At 36.3% G+C, this 25,149-nt stretch overlaps 1 protein-coding gene across 1 annotated transcript; it reads left to right on the top strand.

Annotated features, from left to right (window-relative positions):
• Positions 1–7,452: 7,452 nt before the first annotated feature.
• LOC135695460 (ethanolamine kinase 1) lies at positions 7,453–22,430 on the top strand. Its single transcript, XM_065214550.2, has 7 exons — positions 7,453–8,654; positions 10,985–11,127; positions 12,074–12,157; positions 13,065–13,157; positions 15,535–15,605; positions 16,633–16,706; positions 19,314–22,430. The coding sequence occupies exons 1-7, from the start codon at positions 8,029–8,031 to the stop codon at positions 19,372–19,374; spliced, it is 1,152 nt and encodes a 383-aa protein (XP_065070622.1). The 5' UTR covers positions 7,453–8,028; the 3' UTR covers positions 19,375–22,430.
• Positions 22,431–25,149: the final 2,719 nt, after the last annotated feature.

Below are 25,149 nucleotides of genomic sequence, written 5' to 3'. Positions count from 1 at the left end.
GTCTGACATATGCAGCAGTAGATTTGTTCACATTAGTGTTCAGGACAAGCGAATGATGAGGGTCAGGGTACCAAAGTCACAAGACGGCGATGTCTTTCAAAATAGCAATATTAACCTTCTTTGTTTTAATGTTCATTCAGATTGGTGTGTGGCCCTTCCATAGATGTAGGAGGTATAGGGGCCGGGATGGGTTGCAGCCCCTCTAATTTCGCGCATTTCGGCGAAGTTTGTTGCATTTCAGGTATCATTCGGCAAGTTCCATTGCCATGAAGCAATGATCATATTTGTGCCATTTCCTCACGAAGCCCCCTCCCCCCTAAATCCGCAGCATTAGCTACGATTATGAGCCTTTCCCATCAAAACTGATATCTACCGTCCCTGGTGTTAACCAAATCTTAATCGATTCTGCATCCAAATTCAACAGACTTATTCTTGTTGATTTCCCCCCGTACTTCTTGAACAGAAAGCATTTGTTTCACGTGAGAATCTATTAATAAACCTAGTCTGAAGGTCAGCATTGTGACGATGGTACGTTGTTGAGCTCTGAGTCAGTTAATGTTTCAAACCTTTTTGCAGTTGAGAATCAACAGATTTCCACTTTTTGTTTGTTCAGTTGCCAAATAAAAAAACAATCAGTTCGTCAGGTGAAGGAAAATACAATCATTTCGTCAACTGCGCTACCAAAAACGCCCATGCAAAACTGTTTTTAAATCGTGTTGTCTTATAAAAAACAACTCAATCCTCATCGTTTTGAAAAATCAATCCTGTGATAAGAACAACATGAAGAACACCAGAGCCTCAAGTTATCTAAAAATAAGAAAACTGGCAAAAATTATCGGGTTCTTGTAAAGAAGTGCGAAGGGGCTTTTTCCACCTTTTATCCACAGAGGGGCAAATTTTTTATCCCTTGGTTACAAACAATTTACTTGCAAAACATGGGCGAAACACCTTATTTTCCATTGGAAGGACGAATATTGTTTCTTCATTGAAACAAAATTGCCCGACTGAGCCTGAAATTCGATAAACTTTGCCTGATTAAGGGGAATGAAGCCCCTAGCCCCTATGTTTTCTATTATCTACTGGTGATTGTGACAGTGACCCCCCCCCCCGTATCTGCAAAAGGGTTCAATCAAAACTTTTTTGATGGTAACCTCCCTCAATTCGCACAAAGCTGTGTTTACTGCAAACGTGTGAAGAAACTTGAACTTTCATATCAATATTTACAGACAGTGGTTAAATTAGGACTATGTACGGTGTCATATTGCGACATTTGCAGCGAGTGTTGTCTGATCTAAATATAATAAGAAAAGAAGATGTTATGTGTTATCGACGATTGCCGAAACTGCTGTTGCAAATGCTGACCAAACATTTTAGTTATATGTTTTAAATAATTTTGAGAGAGCATTATCGGGGCTCAGTGATAAACTTTGCTCTTTGCTCCCTGCATGTGACTCTCAATGGTCTGCAAACTTCGTTTTTTGCATGACAAAGCAATTTTTCTTATGACATGGTCATTCGTTATTGATGCTTTATTCCCGTCCCCTTTTATAACGCTCAATAAGAGAAGACAGTAATGCAACTGTATGAATAAAGTAGAATACGTTATTGACAATGTGGGTGTTATCATATGCGGACACGACTGTCATATTTTAATCGGAACGACGAACGAATAGAAATCCTGAAAACGGCTTTACAATTTTCATAAGAATGGGTTTTATAAGAACATTAAGGCTCAAAATTGGTGAAATTTAGGAATGAATTATGAATAGTATCAAGGCTCAAATCTCATCGAAAACTCGAAATTCATTTGTCTGGGAATTTTTACCAAACAAGACAAGCATGACTTCGCACTAAAAGTTTCAGGTTAACTCATCATCATCAGGTTTGTTTTGTGCTAGTATGAATGATTTTAATAAAATCTTTCATGTTGAGGAAAGACAGATATAAAGATTTGTGCTTTTGCTCGATCCTTTCCGATCTCATACATTTTGTCGCTTATGATTTAAGAATCATGTTGGCTCAGAGTCACAAACTTGTTAGACTGTTGAGACTCGAGGCCCTGTAGGAACTAGGGTACTCTTGCCAATAAAAAGAGCGTAATGGTCGAAGCAGAAAAGTCTATAGCCCTGTCCACACTACACAAACTAACCCAGGTTCGCCCCAGGTTTTAGCTAACCCAGGTTAGATTTTGCAGTGTGAGCACAACTAACCTGGGTTCGCCCTGGGTTAGTTTAACCCATCTCCAGAGGTGGGTTCGACTTGGTCAAACCAAGATTAGGTCAAATCAAGATTACTGAATTTCTAGTGTGGACACAAAACCTGAGGCGAACCTGGGTTAGTTTTTTTAACGCATGCGCATATTTGAATGTGTTTTCATTTTGCGCGCCGAAAAATAAAAATACGTTACATGCAAACACCAGGCAAGATATGGAAACTTGCAAAAAAGAGAGTGTATCAACATGGAGCCGCGAAGAAGTTCTCAGCTTCACAAGTATCTGGGGAGACGAAAAGATTCAAGAACAGTTGGATAACTGTACAAGGAAAAAACATGTTTACGAAAAGATGGCACAGCGCCTAGAAAAAGAAAGTGGTTACGAGCGAAACTACATCCAGATAAGTGAAAAAACAACTAAAACAGTCTTATAAGAAAGTTAAAGACAACAACAACTTGTCAGGAAGAGGGAGGAAAACATTTGAATAAACTGCGACTTCGGCAACTTCCATCTTGATCGTGTTTGTGAAAATTTGTTTTGTTGTCGTTGCTTTATTGTTGTTGTAATTCAACTACGCATGCGTAGCGATGTTCGCCCCGGCTTCGCCCCGCCGGTGTCCACATGAAAATCATGAAAACATGAAAATCAAGTGTGGACAAAGCAGAGTTCGCCCTAGGTTAAATTTAACCTGGGGCGAAGCTGGGTTAGTTTGTGTAGTGTGGACAGGGCTTATGCGGTAGAAGAACATGCGAGACAGTAAGGGTCTCAATTGTCTTTGTCTCCGAGGCTTCTTGACAAAAGAATAAAAGCAGAAAGAGTCCTTTCGAGAGTTACTCGCTCATATTCTCTAGTAATTGGGGGGAGGGGGATAAAGATGATAAAGATCTGGACACGTTTGAAGTTTTGCTATTTTGGTTGAAAGATTGCTGGAATGAAGAGAATGCACAGGATGGGAGAAAGAATCGAGCCTTGGGGAACAAGTGTAGTTTTCGTGGGAGCTCCAAAAGACATCATGCTGTTAGAAAAGACAAATATTTTGCTTATCAACATTAAATTTTGTGACCTTTCTAATGTCATATGATTTTGTGGATGGTAAAATTAATTTGATTTTATTGTTGTGATTCTACTTATCAAACAGCCTTTAAACGAACAAGTTTTTTTACCTGATTTAATATTTCAATGAATCTCTGCTGAAGAATCGTGATCAATAGTAACGCTAAAAGAATCGCGGGAAGAGTTTCGCACTTTCCAAAACTTCAATAAGGCGGAAAAACATCAGGGCTGGAGTTACTTGGAGGTTATAAAGAGCTTTCAGTTCCCAGCGGTCAGGTAACTTATACATTGTGTCAGTCACTGGAAGAAATTTTAGAAACAATATTGCAAGCCCGCGCTTCGAGGGTACTTGCCCGGGGGGCTACTTAGTATATTTTGCTGACGGGATGTGCACGTCTTTCCGGGTATCATTTTCAGCAATTTATTCTAAGGCCGGGTATCTGTTCAAGGGTATAATCTAAAGCCGGTTGCCTGATTTTCGTTTTTTCTCTATGTGGTGTTCGTGGTGTTCTGGCAACAATGGCAACTGGCACCAAAGCTTTTGTTTTCCTTTGTTCTTTTTTTCCAGAAATTCTAAAGCCGGGTGTTATTTTTAGCTTTTTTTTCTAAAGCCAGTTCACCAAAACAATCTTAGGAGTGCACACCCCCGTCGTTTTGGTATCCAAGTACCCCCCCAGGGGTACTTGCTATTAATTAAGAGAGGTCCTTAAATGGAAGCTTCACTGAATTTCTTTCTCGTATAAAAGTGACAAGGATTTGTATTTTAAGTCGGCACAAAGCTTTTAAAACAGATGAAAGTCCTGATTAAGTAGAGTTGAATTCAGGTTTGACTGCTTTAATCTGAAATGGCTTATAATTGATCATTTCATCAAATCCCAAAGATCGTGTCAAAGAAAAGAGCATAAAGTTATTAATCAAAAAATAATGAAAGCGCAGATCATTTGACACATGAATTAACAAGAAGCCATTTGATATTCACAAGCTGTCTCGATGCATGTCAAATGTTTTTGAAGTATTGACAGCTAGTTTTTGTTAATTCGAAAAACAAATGTCATTTTGTCACTTTTTAAGTCACGCAAAAATCATTTTTATTTAGACATCTATGGGTTGCTCAACGCACAGAAAAGCAAGAAATCAAACTCTGGTTGTGCTTTTAAAACAAAATTTTTGTGGCCTAGATTTAAACAAACTGGTTATTTTCACAATGCAAACAAAATCGTTGTAGCCTCAATTTAAATCTAACTGTTTACCTTTTTCCATAAGCTGCTTTTAGCGACTACAGTGTTACATTGTTGCATTTGTTTTGTAGTTTAGGCCCTGTTCACATTGCTCCGGATTCCAATGAAAACGGATAAAAAAGTATCCGTTTCACCTTGCGTGCACAATGCTCCCCTGCAGAAACGGATACTTTTAAAAACGCACTTTGAAAACAGAGACTTTCGAAAACGGAGACTTTCGAAAACGCAGTGTGAACACCGAAAACGGATACTTTTGAAAACGACGACAACAACAACAACGACACAGCAAGGTGCTTGGACCGCGCCAATTTGAACAATTTTTCTTAACATGGCTGATTCACTCGAAGTTAGTACACTACTTGGAGGAATATTAGTGGCAGTGAGTTGTTTGAAAAGTTTATTAGTAGTCGCAAGCAGGGGCGGACTGGCTGGTCGGGCTATTCGGGCGATCGCCCGAAGGGCCGGTCTGTTTAGGGGCCGGTTGATAAAAGTGCCAAAAATAAATTAGCTTAAAAAGTGAATGCGAGGCAAAAATGTATACCCACGCGTTGATCTGTTTGCCTTGAATTTTCAGAGACTTTGTGGGAAAGAATAAATATACACGCGAGTTTCATTATTGTCAACGCAGCCCAAACACACTTCTTCAGAAAAAATGTTATTGAAAATTTTTTATATTTTCTCTTGAAGGTATTTCCTTTTTGGCAACATATTATACTGTAACACCCCTGTTTCAATGCGATACATAAGATTTTAACCTCCCCTGATGTCTTTTTATTTAGCTTTTGCTTGAAGCTGGTCATGTTTTTCCCTAAGCACAAGCTATTGCTAAATGTAATAAATTTAATAGTCCAAAAATAAGAGTTCACTAAGCAATTTGCTCTGTGATGTGAAGTAATGAAGAGGACATACGTAGAACCAGTGGTGTACCCAAGGGGGGAATAGGGGGGTACGGACCCCCCACTTGTGATCTAAAATGTGATCCTCGAGATTTGTCCGAAAACGATGTAAAACTCATTGAGGTGGGGGGGGGGTGTAGTATACTGTATGCTTGTGTCAATAACAATTGTAAAATACTTTCCTATTTACTGTAGCGAACATAAATCAAATAATGGCGGAAAATTTTGGGCGTTTCTCTGCATTTGCGAGTGTTTGAAGGGCGTGGTCCAACACATATTTCTGGGAGCTGCGCCCCAGAACCCCCCCACTTCTCCGGCCCTGGGTACGCCACTGCGTATAACAAGGGAAAGCAAGAAGACTTCAACCAATGGTGATGCACAGAAATTTTGTGAAGGAAAAGCTGCGAGACTTAAAAAAGGATTCAGCTACGATACAAAGCTTTTTTTATCAGGCAAAAGCCACAAACGTCACAAAAAACAGCAGGGTCTTGCTCTTGCTCCTTTAAATAAACTCATACAAGTTTTTGTAAGTTTACTTTTAGGCCTATACTATCACAAGTCAAATGCACCCCCGCCCACAGGGGTATGGTGCTACACGATAAAATTTCAACAGGGGTGCCCATTTTTTGGGGTCAGAAATTGACAAATCGATTTTTTTGGGCTGCTGAAAATCATTGTGGTTTTCCGGAGGATTAGAAAATTATTTGTCACAAGTGGAGTGTGATAGAAGCTTTTCCGCTTTAAATATATAAAGAACAGATTACGTAGTAATTTTTCGCAGCCAAACCTGGAGTCCTTCATGTTAATGTTCTTAGAAAAACACCTGTTAGATGACATCCTGAACGATCACATTATCAACATATAAGTTACTATATTTAGAAACAAAGTCAAACCAAGGAGTTAATTTTTTTGCTTATTTACTGTTTAGTCAACAAATGACATATTTATCATGTTCTGTTAAGCATATTCTGTTATGCTTATTCATTTGTTATGTTATGCAAGCATTCAACCATGCACACAATTACTGAATTTAAAAACTTGTTTTCCTTGCAGACTAACATTTACTTGTATTTTCCAAGGAGTTTTTTATTTGCTATTATTGTGGGCCGGTTTGATCAAAATTTGCCCGGGCCAAAAAAATTAGCCAGTCCGCCCCTGGTCGCAAGGTTTGTAAACCAGTTCGTGGCATTTTCCTTTTTATCCAGAGCGGAGCAATGTTAACGCTTTATAAAATGTATCCGGAGCATCAGTGTGAACAGGTAAAACGGATCGATATGAAAACGGACAAAAACGAATACGGAGCAATGTGAACATAGAGGTAAAAATTGAACCCGTTTCAGATATATTATTCTAGAGGCATGTCACTCCAGGAAAATCTCGTAAGCCTTTGGAAAAAATCTTTTGTTTTCGAGAAAAATCCGCTAAAGATCTCTAAAATCCCATTGTTCTAGAAAAATGTGTACGCTGTTTGTTTGGGAAGAGTGATACTCCCCTTGGAATAAGTAACAGGATAGACCGTGGTTCCATGGCTCCCCTTGCACGGCCCCTGACGTGGACAACTTTATCATAGAAGTCTAGAGGACACATGTACTTCTACTCTAAGGAATTGAAGGGAGAATTCTTCTCAGAGAGAATGAGACTTTTAGCGTGACAACATGTCATTATCTTTTCGGAGATATGTTGTTCCAGCACTATGAAAGTCAATGCGTTAATTGTTTCATTTAGACAACAATGTCATATTTGTTAAATATTTAAAGAAATTTTTCCTTACACTCTTTGCTTTTATGTAAGAATATTCCTCACTGGCTAAAAAGCTACAGTGTCATCGGAGTGAAATTTATTTATTTTTTTTAGGGGGGGGGGGCTGTCTATTGTATTGCTTTCAATTCAGTACCCAATTATAAATGATAAAAAAATAGAAAATTTTGACAACTGTTGGGGACTTCGGCCCCATCATTCCCCCCCGCTACTACCGAGCGCCTTGCGTTGTCAAATCAAGATTTTTAATTGATTTCTAATGAAGAAAAGAGTTTTGTCAGAAAGCTGATCAGACAGTTATTGACCATCGTATTAATAAAAATACGAATATTTTATCAGAACAAAGACTAAAAAACACCATTGGTGTGTACAATGCCTGTTCTGCTTAAAGAAGAAAAAATTGTGTTATACCTTAATAACATTTGCATAGCTATAGATATCGAATAAAAAATCCATAAAAATTTTAGAAACTAATTCATTTTTCCAAACAATTCCCCTTTAAAATTAAACAAAGGCATGCATGAGTGCAGCGTAAAATAAAATACTTATGTGAATATGATTCTCTTAATGTGTTTTCAGATTTTCAAAAAATTATGCAATCATCTTATGAATGGCCAAGAAATGATCATGATTCCCTCTTCTCCCAATTTCTTCGCACAAAAACTTGACAGAAAGCCCCAAAATTACAGGTACTAAAAAGCATTTTGATCAAAATTTTGATTAAAATTTTTGCAATGTAGTTTGCAGTTTCTGCATTTGTCAGAATTATGAATTAATGTTTTCGACTGATATGAAATCAGTGTATGAAATAAGTTCAAGGTCCAGGGGCCAATTCATGGGTGCGAGGCTGGTCTCACAACGCTATGACCTATGAACAAAGGATTTCCAAAGATTCCCGTGGCTTCAGAAATGGCGGCAAATCACCAGAGGTTGCCCGGTATCCAACATTTTGACATCCATATTACTGACAAGAATCTTGAGATATCGGCAAAGACACTGATCAGTCATGTAAAGAAGGGCTGGAAAATAGAAAAACTGCAGCACAAAGTGTTTGATGATGGAATAAGTAACAAATTGGTTGGCTATTTTGTCCAGCCAGAGCACACGAAAGATGGTCTCATCAACATCAGTGCACAACGATCCGATATCGTCTTAGTACGAATCTATGGCGCTAAAACCGAGCTTTTTATCGACAGAGCTAGAGAACTGCGAAATTTCAAGCTGCTGCAAGAAAATGGGCTGTCGCCGGCACTTTATTGTACGTTCGAAAATGGTTATTGTTATGCCTTTATAGATGGGCGTGTGTTAGGCCCAGAAGATTTCATTGGAAAAGAAATGCCGGAGCAGAGCGTAAAACTACTTGCAATGGTTCATGCTGTCAGGATTGGTCAGGCATATCTTCATCATCATAAAATGGAGCCTTCTTTGGTGAACAGTTTAAAAAAAATAATTCGATTGCTTCCAGACAAATTTGATGACCCCGAACAACAAAAGAGGTATCGAGATGTGCAATTCTCTATCATTTTATGCGAGCATTAGTTTACTTTTTTAGTGTTGGTGCGATAAATGACCATCAAAATTGTCTGCAATCATAGTGTTTTGCAGGTTATCTGTTTGCAGTTTGCAGAGAATGAAATCTCATATGTACAGCAGTCATGTCCTTTACCGTGTTTATGGCTTTATTAGATTTTAGATATAAATAAAATAATATAAATTGAAAATTTTGTTGTACAGCCCGACACTGATTTCATGTGTGTGTGTATGTACCTAATCCTACTTATAGACTGGTAGACAGCTAATAAATCCAGACTGCAGAGTATGACAGTTTCCAATAAGCTCTTCGGTATGCAAGAGGAAAATTTCAAGTGTGCAAGTGTACTCCTTGGTATAAGTGTGCATTTCAATTGTGTATATGTTGTATTTGTTTCTACCTGGCATCTGAAACAGGTAGTTTTTAGGATACTGAGAAGCTCACGCTTACTTAGCGGTGTCCTGGTATTTCCTCTCAGTGTGGACCACACCTCATGATTCCTACACCTGGAATTACAGAGAGCTGGCGACTCTCCTCACTCAGGTTGAAAGTTTGGTCATGCTAAGGACTCGAACCACAGACCCTTGGGTCTGTAGTCAGTTCCTCTAACAATTGAGCCATCTTCACACATGGTGTATATAGTGTGCACATGGCACAACAAAGATAAGTGAATGGAAATAGTTTATATGTAGTTGTTTGTATCTATCAAACCAATTGAATATTATGTTGAACTTGAGGAGACCTGGTTCTTCATTTGTCCTAAGCAATAAACCACACCAATGTCACACCCTGATCTGAAGATGTCACACCCTTTACCAGATCGGCAGTGAAATTATGTAAAAATTTTCTCAGGTGTGCACTTGTCATACTCTGCAATATGATAATCAATGGAGCTAGTTATATATCACACATTGAGTTTTGGTATCTCGAAAGCACACAATTTAGATACTTTGCAAGGTTTAAGCAAAAGCCAGACAAAAAGTATCCTTGTTGAAGTTCCCCTGCAAAGTTTGAAATCTTTGGGATCTTTGACATCAGTATAGTGTGTTTAGTTGTTCTATTGTTTTGTTGGTTTTACTAACTTTTAGTTAAAGTCTCCTTGTTCATTTTGAGTGCACACTTTAATCTATAAAGTGTATACAGTTCTAAGCATAGTGAGCAGCATTTCTGGTTTTAAATGAAGTAAATCCTTGCTATAATCGTGACATTGAAATCTAAAAATAGTATAGTTGTGAGCACATACAGAGTTCATAATCAATTGGAAGTAGTTGGTTTTGTTTTCAAAATTAATAGATAATTCAATGCTGTGATGTGTGTCTCACAACTTCATGCAATGGGAATATTTGTATGCAATATTTCTTGTCAAAACCTTTCCCATTATAAGCTAAACAATACACTTTCTCAATAACACCAATAATTCTTGAGCAAATTGACAGCCTAGAATATTGCCAGACCTCAAAGCAGACTATATTACAGACTTATAAATATGAATGTGACAGATCATTTATGTGAATGATGCAACTATATCTATCATTCAAGATCTTTCAAGCTTGTAGGTCTTGTGTGAGCTCTAAAAAGAATTTCTCTGCAATGTACCACAATCAAATTGGTTTATGTTTGTACTGATGCATAGTTTGTAATGTTGCATTAGTCTAAAAATTGGCGACTTTAGAAATAATTCAGTCTTTATAGAAAAGTATCCTTGTGGCTCTTTTTTAATGAGGGTTTATAATGTGCTTATGAAACTACTAGCATATTAAGAATCTGCTTTTATTTTGTGAACTGAGAGAGCAGTTGAAGGTCAGTAAATTAGGTCAGTTATATAGAACTTGGCAAAACTAGAAACAGGTAGATTATCCTACTGTCTTTTTTCAATGATGCAGAATTTTGCTTTAGCTGAGGCCATAGAATTTATTACTACCAAGATTTTGAGGCAGTAAAGAATCTCCCATGCTCATAAATCTACAGTCTCTTGGTAGTAAGACATCAGAGTAAAATCAAATTCCTGGTATAAGTGGAAAGTACAGTGGAAATTGCTTCAATTTTTTGCTCACAGAAATTTAAGCCAAATTCAGTTTTTTCCTCATTGTAAAAACCTATAACTTCCTAGTTTGTTTACAAAATGTTACTTTAATGAAAGGTTGCAGTTTCTGGACAACAAAATAAATGTTGTGATATGGGTGATCTTTAACAAAACTGTAACAATGGTTTTGCTGAAATTTGCTTGTAAATGTTCGGTTATCATGAATAAGAATAAATTTGGCAACTTTAAATATGTACGCTTTGTGTTTTTAGGTACGAAACAACAATTCCATCTCATGAGATTCTCCAGCAAGAGGTTTCAGAAATCTCTCAAGTTTTATCATCTGCACAATCTCCTCTTGTGCTTTGCCATAATGATGCACTTTGTGCCAATTTTATTTATGATGAAATCAAAGGTATAGAAATTTCTTTTTAGTTTATAAATACCCCCTTTAATGTTTGAATTCAGATTTTGCAAGGAAACATATCCATTTTCCAACAAATTGATTGGTATTTTTAGCTTTGATTAAATCAACTTCTAGAATGTGTTGTAAAGTAATATGTAAAGAAAAAGTCTGCTAGTTTTCAGTTGATTCTTGTTGAACAAGAAAGATTTTAGTTGAGCTCTTGTTTTGGTGCCTCCAAGAAAAATCTGTGTCAGTTTACATTCTGATTGATAATAAATTGATACTTTGGCAATCTTACAGACCCACTGGTTGCCTAGAATATTGTCATTTTGCCAAAATCATTAACCAGATATTAGTGCATAAACTGACAAAAACATTAATGATATTTATTTCATCTACATCTGAAGTAGCTGTGTTTTAAAAAAATTGATAAAGTAGTCAGAATGATGAAGAAATCAAATATACATTGTTTTTATTTCAAATAAGAGAAAATAAATTATAATTGTCTCTTATTATTATTTTTGTTGTATTTTATGTATTGGTTTCATTTCAAATAGCACATTGCCAGAAGTTGAAAAAACAATTTAATTGCAAATCAATTATTTAAAAATCAGGTATTGACAACCCTTACTCTTTGAACGTCCGAAAGAAATTCTAGTCACCATTAATTTTGAAAGGCGTGGCACCAGCCCCACCGAAAGCAGAGCACCCCCCAAATTTTTTCTGGATCCACCCCTTGTTAAATTACTAAACCCAGATTACACTAGTAGTTATTTGTTTGGAAAATTGTTACCATAAAGGAGAAGGAACAGCTTTTCGATCAGCATTCTGACTTTTGGTTCTATAAAGATTGTGAGATGAAAAGCTCTAGTATTCATTATGATACTTGCTTTTTTCAAAGCAATTTTTCAATTTAATACCACCAAGAATTATTTGTTTCTTTCTTCTGATTTAGAGAAACTTTGGATCATTGATTACGAATATGCATCTATCAACCATGCAGCTTATGATCTTGCTAATCACTTCAATGAGTATGCAGGTAAAATGACTTTATGCGAGAAAATGTATTTTACACATTGAATTGTTTTTAAATTTTTTTTCATTTAAGATCTCGATTTTTTTCAAGGCTTTTAGGATCCTATCACTTCTGATGCTGAGTTTTTTTTGCATAACATATTCTTTTTCAAGACAAATTGCCCATTTAGTTCTGTCCAAAGCTTGTCTTTACAATTATACACAACCATCATCATCTGGGATTTTTCCTGCACAGTCACAATTTTTGTCACAAGTCTTAAAACGCTAATGTCAACTTAATTCCCTGAAAAACTATCCCGTCCCTGTCTAGACAGTACCAGTTTTCTTTAATATGACAAGGGATGTCGGAAGAATTTTGAAGGTCAAATATCAAAGCTTCAAAGTGGCGCAAGTAGGAAGGGACACCATGTCCCACAAAAATTGATACTTTTCCAAAAGAGAATTTCTAAAAAGAGAATTTCTTCCTCATTACTTCTCGACAAAAGAGCGAATTTCTTCCCATTTTTGAGAGGCAGTACTCCTGGTACCCCATAGTTCTGTCGTCTCTGAACATGGCATATAGCGTTTTTATGATATTTGTCAAAACTTTTGACAATGCTTAGGGGAGAGAAGACATAAGTGGGAGTATTTGAGGAACATATGAAAATTAGAAATGTAGGCAGTCGTATATATTCCAAAAAACTTTAGCAGGCGTTTTGATACCCAAAAGTAAATCTTTGTAGATACGGTTTCTTATAAAAGCATGTTTAATTAACAAGAAACTTTCTTGACATATCACAAAATTGCTTACAGAAAAGGGGTAGCGAAATTAGATGACAATATATTCCTGATCTAAATTCTCTTTGAATAATCAGCTACCTTGCTTGTTATTTCGTGTTTTTCCTATCCAGTAAAAGCTTTTGTTTTAAAAGGGGTCACAGATGTCAACTTTGAGAGGCTTCCAAGCAAGGAGAAGCAGCTTAATCTGATCAGAATTTACTTGGAAGAATTTGGAAAGCTGAAATGTAGGTTGTTTGAACTATCCTTTTTTATACTGACAACTAATTGAGTCAGTTTTTATAACATGGGTTTCCATGACAGCATTTTAGAGAAAGGAAATGCTGCATGAACTGGGGACATATTTATGTTACCACTACAAATAGATTGCATTCTACAAGAATGTATGGTCTCGTAAAGTTCTTTTCCTATTATTATCTGTAGATATTTTTTGTATGATTAAAATTCTTGCTGCTTCAACCAACAGATATTCCACATTGGTCAACTATACCGGTCTTGTGCTTGCGTTTTTCTGATTGGCCTTTTTCGATCCACAACTGGGTATTGCACATTGGTCAACTATACCGGTCTTGTGCTTGCGTTTTTCTGATTGGCCTATTTCGATCCACAACTGGGTATATATTTTTCATCGTGTTCTTTCGGACCCTGATTCTGACGTTTTATGCTCTGAGGAGTGTCAGACGAAAAAGCTTTTAGTATGTTGTAAATTGTTTGCTTTTTTCAAAACCATTTTCAAATTCTGTACCGCAAAAAATTGTTCAGATATTCCACACAAAATCTTATAGCATTATTAGTTGTTACACATGCTATAACATGCTCTCAGTATTCACCTCTAGTGTTAGCGCTAAATTAAACGTTCTTCCAGACAACATTATAAGTTCTTTTATTCTTTTGAATTCATATTTATCGAGATGCTTTCAAAACTGCTTGGATATTTTTGAGGCGTAGTAAGCAACATCCCCCTGTGGCAACATCCCCCGATTGATTTTTTGTCCCAGTTGCTTTTTCTGCAAAATGGCCTGAATATTCCGTGTCCGTTTACGAAGGAAGTATTTTCCGAACCTACTGCATAATTTAAAGAGAACTTCTATTCTTTATAGTATACACAAAATCAAGTTCCAATGTTTTTGGGCATCTTTTTTAAAAAGTCACGTCGAAAATTCTCGGTCTCAAGTTAAAGCATGCGTAAGAGTGAGTTATTTTGGCCTATAATGAGATGTCATGCTGCACAGATCGCGTGTTTTCTCTTTTCTCTCTTCCATGGCTGCAATGAATACCATCTTTTCTTGAATAATTAACGATGTTATTTCTCCAGCAGGAACACTTTGGTCCCTCGCACATCAATTGAATATTGAGACTTGAATGTTTAGCTTTATTTTTTCTCATGCTAGAAATTTTATCAAGGCCTCTGTCTTAAGAAGAAATATAGTCTACCCACAGAATACCTTATGATTGCTTGCCAACTTTTTATGTAATCTAGATAATCTTTTATTTGGAATACCAAATTTGAAATATTAAAGAAAGACTTCAGATGTAATTAGAGGCAAAATAGAACGGACTTCAGCAGAATATATTCTGTTTTTTAATATTGACGTTTTTTAATATCACCATTTCCTAAAATGTTTGCCAAAAGTATCCGCTCTTTGTCTTTGGATTTCGATTTGCACAAAAAACTCAACTACTATTTTAATTATTTCTGGAATTTTTAAACACGTAGGTTGTAAAAAGTATCAATTCTTTGTACATTGGATCTGGGCTCAAACAAAAAATCGTTTGTTCACTTAAAAGAGCATTATCTGTAAGTCTTGGTATGTAGGTTGCAGCCTTTGAAATGACCACCATACAAGTCAAGAATGCCACCGGAAAAGAGCTTCTCAGAGGCTCACAGATATATTATATAGACACAGAAGAGTCTCTTGATGTGCAATCCACATTGAGAATTGTGTTTTTTTTTCGAGTTTTTTTCAGTTGACTTCATTTCTTATGAAGTTTAATGATTTACCAGTTTTCGAGAATTTTGTGAACAGACTCTTCGCAGTAATGAACACCACCCTGTTATGGACATCTGTCAAAAACGGACGACTCCCAATTAGGAGAACCGGCCCTTAACGAACTTCTCCTGAAAACGGAAATCTCCAAGTAAGGGAAACCGGCTTACAACGGACGTCTCTCGATAACGGAGGTCTCCCATTAAGGGAAACCGGTGAATAGCAGACACCTTACAATAAGGGGTATCTCCCAATAACGGACATCTCCTTAATCGAACATTTCCAAATAAGGGAAACTTTCCAAAAACGGATACCTCCTTATAACGTACACCTCCTAATAATGGAAACCAACAAATTTTGGACACCTACTAATAACAGACGCCAAATATGGGTCACCTCCAACAATGGAAGTCTCTACATAGTGCCTTCTTTCAACGAACAATTACGTTTAACGGACAGTAGCTCATTACATGTGTCCAAAAGTGTTGATAAGATGTGCCATTTTGAATGAGTTTGCTTTTGTTCAACGAAATATGGAATAAACATAAATGAGTACAGCTCTTTTTTGTCTAACCAATTTTTGTTTCGACTCATTTGGTTTTTGCAATATTTTCAGGGACCGGCGATGTCGATATAACAGATGAAAAAATCGAAAAATTTTACGTCGAAGTTTGCAAATTTTCCCTGGTAAGCTTTTTAATAACTGTGTTTTTGCAATATATTTTAGTTATTTAGGCCACATTTCTTCTTCAAATTCTGTATCATTTTATTTCTTTTCATTGTTCTTCAGTCATACTTCACATGAACCAAATCGGCAATTCCGGTATCAAGTAGACTGTGCCCCAGTCCATATATGTTGTCGCATTAATGTCACATGTAGCAACATTTGTGGACTCGGGCAAAGGCTAATATCAAGACGATAGTCAACCTATAAGTGTCCCTGTCACGTGTCTAGAACAAAGCAGACACAACAACTTGATTTAAAGATGGCCAGGTATTATTTGTCAGGAGCATAGTGCTTCTAATTACATTAGGCTATTATCTAATTTGTTTTTATTTTATAGAGCATCATTACATTGTCGTTTTTATTTTGACAATACAAATTGGCTACTTTGTCTCCTAGTTTTTGAGCGCTTTGAAAGGCATAATATAGCTTTAGGTACCTTAAGAATTGCTTTTTGAAAATTCTTCTAAAGAGGGAGCAAAAAAGTAGTTGATAATTTTGTGAAATGGCCTAGCTAAAAGACTTCTAAGCTTCATTATCCTTTGAGACTAAAATGACGTTTTTCTGTTAAGGAGTCTCTACAAAACTCTTTAGTATTGATAGGTCTATAATAAATCTTACAAACGAGTTCTATTAAAAATCTTTTATTAATCAGATTCAAACATAGCTTGCAAAGATTAAAAAAGAAACAAATTTTTTCTCTTTTTTGCGTTAATAAAAGTGTTCCTGCAAAAAGGTGGACATTTGACATGCCTTGTTTTGAAATGTTTTGTTTCTTCCGATACTAAAGTCATACTTTTTTATGTTTCTAAAGAGATTTTACAAAATTTGCCACAATGATTTCCCATATTGAGAGTTATACTTAAAGACAGCTCTTTGATTTCAAATTATCTTTTAATCAATGTTTCACAACCATCTTATGTTAATTTTCTCAATTTAGTTTTCGAAGCATACAGAAATGTTAATAAATTATCATTCTTGTTATTCAAGGCGTCACATCTTTTTTGGGGAATATGGTCAATTGTTCAAGCATTTTATTCCGAGATCGATTTTGATTTCCTTGGGTATGTTTTCTAAAAAAATTCGTGTGTTGCTATTCATAATCAGATTCATAAATGTTCTTTTTGTACACAGTCCCTATACCTTCAAGGGCCTGAAGTGTCCATTTTGAATTTCATTCCAACACTTTTATTTCATCCCCTTTGGTGGTGTCCTTTCTGTTCTTTGTAAAAGTCATTTTTTCAGTCATGATTTAACTCTTTCACATAACTTTCACGAGGTCAATGTATTTCATAAGGAAACCCAACTTATTAAGTAATAGTCTCTTCAGGTGAATTTATTCCTCGGTGCATCTATTATTTTCTATTCCTGTCTATTTGATAGGTTCATTTTCTGCTCTTTGCCCCAAAAACGTTCGTTTCTCTGTGCCAATTCATACGTCTGTTTTGAGCTATTTTCCCCTCGATTTCGAGACACATGCTAAAATTTTTGTGGAGATATTCCACTTTCTCTAAGAGATAAAATAGACACATTCAAGGCTAATTGCTGGTGATATAGATCTACTTTGACATTAAGTGGCTATCACCTCACCCAGTCAGATATAATGACAATCACCTTTGGCTTAACATTGATTTAACACCCTATAACTTGTTACTGGTCAGATATATTTCTGTCGATAAACTCTCTCCATCGATTGCGCTTTTATGGCGATGTCTACCCCTTGCTTTAAATGTCTACCGAAAAAGCAGTTTTAGACAGGGTTTTTTAAGCTCATTTCCTCCTTTGATTGTTGTAAAAGAGTGAACGAGCCTTTCTTATCGATCGCAGATCTTATCCAATCCACCATGGGCTGAAGCTTAGCTTTTCAAATTTAATTCGATTTTGTTTCATCTGCGTACAATAGCATCCAAGTTTATCTTTATATCAGGAGAACGACTTAGTGCTTAATCCGTCATCAAAGTGTTTTAAGAATGAAAATTCAAGTGAACATTGACAATCAAGCAATGAACGTTGAAAGGCTTCTTCTCTTCACCAAATTTGACACTTTTTTTCTTACGTTTCATTCATTGTCTCACCAAAGGATCATTTTAGGTACATTTTAGGACCTTTTGTATGGTAGCCATAAAATTCATTGAGATTGTAAGACTTTGTCTACTAAGGTATATTTTTGTAGCAATTCATTTTTTCCCAATTGTCCTCAAAGGTTTTTTCTGTAAAGACACAGTAGGGAATAAAGTCTATAATGGTTGCAACCATGGATGATAATGTTCCGTATTTGGATTTAGTTTCTTTTGCAAATGCTCTAGCTGTGGACTAAAAAATGTATTGAACATTGTTATTCCCTTAGTAATCTTTACTACGCCCTTGTTAATCCATTTCAAAAAATGTCCCTGTATATGCAATTAAATTTGTATCTTGAAAATAAAATATCTATACAATGTGAAGGGCAAAAAGCTTCCTTAGAAAAAAACATGCTGTAGACATTGCAAGCTCAGTCATGAGGCTACGTTCCCACATCACGAAGAGCGAGTTGGGCCAATGGTGCTTCACAAATAATTGCTAAAGGAAGGGGTTACTAAGGGATGTTACACAATAACCCCAAAATTTGAGTGATAATGGGTTGGAACTGAACGAGAACTGCCTCAGAGTCGATGTACCCCCACTCAGAGCCGATGCACCAGTCCTACCTAATAGCATGAAAGAACGCTAATCAGCATAAAAATATCTGAAAGGATAAGATAAAGGTATATGTTAATGATGCCATAAAATGAAACTAGTTCACAGTTGCTTCAATCAACGTGAGAATCAGTCTCCCAGTTGTGTCTTGTATGTTTATGTTCTTTCATTACTAGAAGAGTTTGCATACTCTGCTTGATTGAAATGTTTAAATGAAAAGAACAGCAGTCAAAAGTGTTTTATAGCAAACGATAAAAAGATGAAATCAAAAAAATGAAATGAAATGGTAAAATTGAGAAGTAAAATCAAAGGGATGAAATCGAAAGATGAAATCAGAAGTTTAAAACGACAGATCAAGTCGCAAGACCCAATCCAAATATATAAAATCAGAAGATCAAATCGTAAGAGGAAAGGAAAAATTAAGTCAAAAGTTGAAATCAGAAGATGTAATGAAAGGATCAAATCAAAAAATGGAACCCAAAGAGGAATTTAAAAGGTTAAAATCGAAAGATAAAATCAGAAGAAGATGCAGAATTGAATAAAGGGATGAAATTCCAATTAGGAGAAGTAGTGCTTGAGAAAATTGAACGAATTGCACCTTTTGGTTCTTTATGCCGCATATTTCATATTATTATTGATTCTAAATTAGTAATATTATCACTAGGCAAGCAGCTCGACTGGGCAACCTCAACAGCCACATGCTTGCGTTTCTGATTGGCATATTTCGATCCACAACTGGGTATATATATATATTTCCTAGCGTAGAGTTTTCGATCTATGCTCTGATGTTTTATACTCTGAAGAATGTCAGAAGTTTAAGGGATGTTCTAGAATGTTTGCTTTTTCAAGGCTGGTATTATTGATTGGTTAAATCGGGTTTCCACTGTAAATACATGGGGTTGTCCGTTTCCACTCACCTAGTTGGATTGCGTACAGCCCTAACGTCATGTGACATAGACTCTAATGCCTTCAAATTCTGTTGTTTTATTTTATAGGTATGCAGCTCTTCGTTTGAATGAATATTTCAGGAAAAAGCCTGATGTTTTGGCTCTTTGAGAGTTTTTTATCAACAATGTTGTAGACGAACCATTGCCACGCACTGCACAATTGATCATAGTTTACAATTTATCATATTTTATTTTCATCTTCATTAATATTTCGTTACCAAAATCAATAAGTAAATTTTCAATATTTTAAACACTGGTTAGACATAGATCTTCTCATTTTAGGAAATAACATTTCTATAAGCAGTAACCCCAGCATTAAGAATGTTTCATTTTAACTAGTATTTAACTAGCAATTTCATAAGGGGGCGGGGTCACTGTATATACAACAATCTGGTACATTTGGGTCAGTCTTGTATTTTTACGTTAGAATCTTGTCATGTGCTATACTTCTGGGTTTATGATTTTTCGTTCTAACTGGATTTCGATTACTTCTGACTGTTTGGCAGACAGACAATGATATTAGAGGGGTTTTTGGAAAATGGCCGTTACTTCTAAAGTATTGCCTTACTGATCCCCCGTACATTGTAACTTTGGGGGCTCCGACTGGGGCTATCACGTACAATCTTTTCTGACTCGTACAAAGTACGACAATTTTCTCCAGCAACAATAAACTGGTGGTAAAAACATTTTTGGAAAGGTCAACACTTATTTTCTTTCAAACGTAACTGATTTGAATAATTATGACCCCCAAGCTGCAATTGTGAAAATGATTTATATGATTACACGTTGAATGAAATTTGAGTCTCAACTGTGTCTCCAAATGTTTCTTCACTTCCTACTATTACCGTTAGAGAGGTCGTTTGAGGTAGTTTTCCCATAGCAGGATATTTATCCTTAGAACACAGGCATTTCTAGGCATTTGGCCTTCTTTATCTAAATCATTCTTAAGTTGTGGCGCCCAACGTGAGTTCTATTCTAACACAAATTTCCGTAGCATTATTCAATGCATCTAAACCTTTTTGGGACAGACTTTTTAAAAGGCATATAAAGATACCAGATTGTTCTGTATGTAATCTCTACGTGGTATGGATTCACCGGGTTAACTAAAATAATTCTTTAGAGTTCCATCATATCTGTATGTCAATAAGCAAAAAAACTTTACCGGCATTTTAATCTAAGTCGTCTTATATTTAATCTTAGATTCTAGATCTAACATCATCTGAGATCTTAAAGACGTCCTTTTAAGACAAAATCTATACCTTTGTCTTGGAATACATTCACGTCTGTCCTTAAAATATAATTTTTAATCAATAACTTATTTTTTTTAAGAATATTGCCTGTTGAAATTGTTTCTTTATATATTTAAATATATAATTACTTCACTTCAAGTTCAACGTGAAAAAGACTGGTTCTTCTCACAGAAAGAGATCATATTGTAAGCGTGATTTTAGAATAAAGTACTACGCAAAAAAGAAAATGTATAAGTGGTCTTTATTTCCTAATAAATTTGCATTTTGAACAATGAAATATTTGGTAGCCGTTTTGTATCTATTGCAGCAAGAATCTTCATGTAGATAGTAAAATTTATGTTATTCCCTACACTCCATAGAATAGCTACATTTAGATTTACGAAGCTTCCAGTTTAGGTCACATCTTTAAAGAAACTTTGGTATTTCAGTTCTGTAGATGCATGAAATATTTCGCTTGGCAAAAGGTTTGTTTACAACATATTTTGATGCTCTCAATACGAGAACACAAACATTTAATTTCTTTCATGCGATGTCCATAGTTATTGCCAGAACATTCAATATTTTGTTTAGCAGTGTATTTTCACTCTGTGTTTCTGTTTTGAGAAAAAATATTTACAATGAATCTCTTTGTTTCCGCCGGCATTAGTAAACCATCAATGCATGGCCCCCTTTAAATCAGTTTTTCGCTAACTGAGGGGCTACCATGCCTAAAAAATGAAATGGCCCGTAGATATGTATTGGATATATCGTTGTATCCAATCAGTTCAAACCTTTTGCTATTCAACATGGTTACTATCTGATGGACATGATTATGTGATCATCAAATAAAGTTTTTGATGATAGTCAGCTCTACCAAAACAATCATCTCTAATCGTCTTTGATAAATCATTATCATCAATCATTGATATCGTCCTTTACAATGCCTATTTTGCAATTTAAGAATATGAACAATTTTTTTGCGGTACAGAATTTGAAAATGGCTTTGAAAAAAGCAAACATTTTACAACATACTTAAAGCTTTTTCGTCTGACACTCCTCAGAGCATAAAACGTCAGAATAAGGTTCCGAAAAAACACGTTTGAAAAATATATACCCAGTTGTGGATCGAAATAGGCCAATCAGAAAAACGCAAGCACAAGACCGGTATAGTTGACCAATCAGTGCCGCGAGCCTAAAGAAAAATTACCAATGGAGTCCAAGAGAGAAAACGAACTCCTTTTGTCTACACAATGGCGGCTTTTTCGTTTTTATGTAGATTGACTCCAAAACTGCTAGATGGAAGGACGACCGGGCTCTGCCAATTATCCGAAACATGTCGTCATTATAGAGTTTTGCACAATCTGGGTTGTCTAAAAGATGTTGACCAATGGCAGAATCACTTGTTTTAACAGTGTTTCTAGACCTACAAGATCGAGGAGGCTGTTCTCTTTGAGGGGCAGTTTTGTTTCGTATGTTGGAAGGAACATGCTGTTTTATCCTATCCCCCAATCTTTGGGTTGTGCGCCCTACGTAGCCAGAATCACACTGGCACGTAATTTCATAAATGACGGAACTTTTTTGTTTGGTAGGGACGCAATCCTTTTGAATGGATGGAAGGGCTCTCCTAGTGCTGTAAACAATCCGAGGATTGACAGCAAAGAAACAATTGGTTATGGCTTGCCTAATTTGACTCTCGAATCGCAAGGAAGTGTTACCAATCCATGGTAGTTTCAAATAAACTGGGCACTTTTGCGGACCAAACTTTTGAACAGCCGAAAAACTTGCGATCTTCTCCTTAGTATAAGATAAAATGACGTCTTCAGGATAGCCGTTGTCCAAGAAGATCGTTTTGAGTTTTTCCAGTTCAGCGTGCAGTTTAGATTTCGAGCAGATCATAAGTGCCCTATGTACTAATGTTTTGACAAGGTTGACTTTGCGTTGTTTTGGGCAAAATGAATTCCAGCGTATGTACTGACCGGTAAAAGTAGGCTTGCGATATACACTGGTAAGAAATCCAGTGTTAGACTTTTCGACCAAAACATCTAAAAATGGTAAGGAATCATTTTCTTCCTTTTCAAACGTAAACTGGAGGGCTGGGTGTAGGCTATTTAGGTGTTTTAGAAAAATATCACACTCAGCCTCTGTTTTGAAAATGGTATATGTGTCATCCACATACCGAAAATAGACACCTGGCTTTTGGTCGTAGTCGAACAAACGCTCTTCATGAAAGCCAACAAAGATATTGGCCAAGGCAGGTCCCAGAGGGCTACCCATAGCGACACCATCCTTTTGTTGGTACATTTCATTGTTAAAACTGAATTCAACTGAACGTGTTGCAGTTTCCATCAGTTCAATGAATACTTCCTCTGGGAATGGTGGGCTATTAAGCTCGCTTCGGTACAAAGCGTCGGCACATATTTTGATGGTCTCACTCAAAGGAACATTTGTGAAAAGACTACTAATGTCAAAAGAACACATGAAAGATGTTTCGTTTTCGATGTTCAAGTTTTGCATGAACTCAGCGAACGTAAAAGAATCCTTGATGCAATGTTTTGAATATTTTTGAAGAACAGGGTCCAAAACTTCAGAAAGCCACTTAGCCAGTTCGTGTTGTGCTGAGCCAATCATAGACAAGATAGGTCTAAGTGGGACGTTCGGCTTGTGTATTTTAGGGAGGCCATACATTTGTGGTCGTTGAGAGCCCGTGGGTCTTATCCTATCATAAATTTCTGTAGCCAACATTTTTGAGTTGACCAGTTCCAACAAACGTTTTTGGAGTTTCCGCTCTAGTTTGGCCGTTTTGTCATGTGTTTCGACATCACCCAATTTAGCAAATTTTTCTTTGTCGTGGAGAATTACCTCCATTTTATTGATGTAGTCCTTTTTGTTTAAAATTACCACTCCAGACCCTTTATCAGGTTTTGTAATAAAGATGTCATTGTTAGCCCGTAGAGATTTTAGTGCTTGAAAATGTTCTCTATGCAAAAGAAAATCTGAGTGGTCGATGGGAGAGCCGCTGTAAGCGTACGCCAAATCGCTTAGTCGTGCTCGTAATTTGTTAAACTCCAAAGGGTTAGAAATCTCGTGCTTAGCAAGTTGAGCGTGTAAAATTTCGAATTCAGCAAAGAGTTCCTCTCTGTTGATTGTTAGGGGTGGGATACAAAATTCGAGTCCATTACCTAAGACAAATGTTTCAGTATCAGAGAGAGAATAATCCGAGAAATTAAAAATATGTTTTTTGGTGTCGCTCAACATGCCACCGAAACGTTTCCTTACTAGCAAGCCAATATTCCTATTGTGTTAAAGAATAGCTACACAACCTGCTGCTATTATATATGACAACGGCCATCGATGCCAATTGTTATCGCAACTTCATGATCGGTTGATCGCATCAGCGTTTTCCTTTTGATCACTGTCCAATCATTGTTCATCATGCTTATAAGTATCAAAATAGAGCTTTCTGTCAGTCACATAACTCATTCATGATCGGTGGATCGCATCAGCGTTTTCCTTTTGATCACTGTCCAAAAATTATGATTTACAGTGGTCCTCTTTGACATCACATGGAAAACCCTTGCAAATCGTTAGTATAAACCGAAAATCACCGATAGACTTATCAACTTTTTTCCAAATTCCTGATCAACTCGATGCATTGGTTTGAGTTGTTACGTTTCCCATTAAGCTAAATAATGCTTGATTTGATGAGTCCTATATTTTTGTGAGCTCCCTTTACTTAGTGTTACACTAAAGAAAACGTTTTTTGATAAGAGAATCTTCTTTCCTCTCTATCTTTTTACTTTTACCTGGATGGAGCGAAGCCCATGCTTCACCTTGTTAACATTTAAGGAAATTTGTTGCTCATCAACTTTAGCTATTCCTGGTTTTTACATCAAAGGCTGTATTATAGCCTTGTGATCTGAGACCACAATCGGATAAGTGTTAGGCCCACCCCGACTTCATTTTATTTCTAATGCTTTTATCTTAAGCTATTTTACTTTCCAGTCAATCATATAGTTAATGTCTTAACTGTTTTATCTAGAGTTCATCTCAACAATTTCCCTTTTTCTTCAAAGAGCCTTGTGTGTGTTGTGTGCCATTCTTGATCAGCCTCGTTTCGGATATCATGTGGCATCCTGGATTTGAGGCTGTATAAAGATATCATGTGGCATCCTGGATATGAAATGCTATGCTAAATGTTCACGGTTAGTAAGTCAATAAGATTGACTTTGGGGCCTGTGTTGGTAACCCCAGTTTCTTGAAGAACTGGGGAAGTAAGCGCTGAGATGATATTTTATCTGGGTGGTATAAAGCTGAATAAGTGGAGCCCTGTTTTATTTATGTTCAGACTTTTGAAATGTCCTTCTCTTTCGACGTTACTTACAATTGTTTCCTAGATTGAGTTTATATTTAACTTTAGTTTTCAAGATTAGAAGTCGTGCAAGGGCACACCACTTTGAATAGAAACAATGCCATCTGTTACAAGAATCTTGCTTGCACTCTGTGCCCTCTTGTTCCCCACTCACAAAGGGCAAAATTTGAGTAGCAAAGTAACAGGAGACAATGCCGTTTTTTAGTGTGACCTATTGTAAGAGAAACGTCTACTATATCCAAATATCGATTTCAGCGTTGAAGTGGTCCCTTGTGTGAATAAAGTG

This window comes from Rhopilema esculentum, chromosome 2 (assembly GCF_057945365.1).
Source record: "Rhopilema esculentum isolate cy_ngs chromosome 2, ASM5794536v1, whole genome shotgun sequence".
In the NCBI taxonomy this organism is placed as follows: domain Eukaryota; kingdom Metazoa; phylum Cnidaria; class Scyphozoa; order Rhizostomeae; family Rhizostomatidae; genus Rhopilema; species Rhopilema esculentum.
This window is presented reverse-complemented; position numbering and strand designations above follow the sequence as displayed.

Bases quoted from the DNA above. Each gene is read 5' to 3' on its own strand.
- LOC135695460 (XM_065214550.2), top strand. From the start codon at position 8,029: ATGAACAAAGGATTTCCAAAGATTCCCGTGGCTTCAGAAATGGCGGCA. The intron at 12,158-13,064 runs GTAAAATGACTT...TTGTTTTAAAAG, and splicing joins TCACTTCAATGAGTATGCAG to GGGTCACAGATGTCAACTTT. The intron at 16,707-19,313 runs GTATGTTTTCTA...TTTATTTTATAG, and splicing joins ATCGATTTTGATTTCCTTGG to GTATGCAGCTCTTCGTTTGA.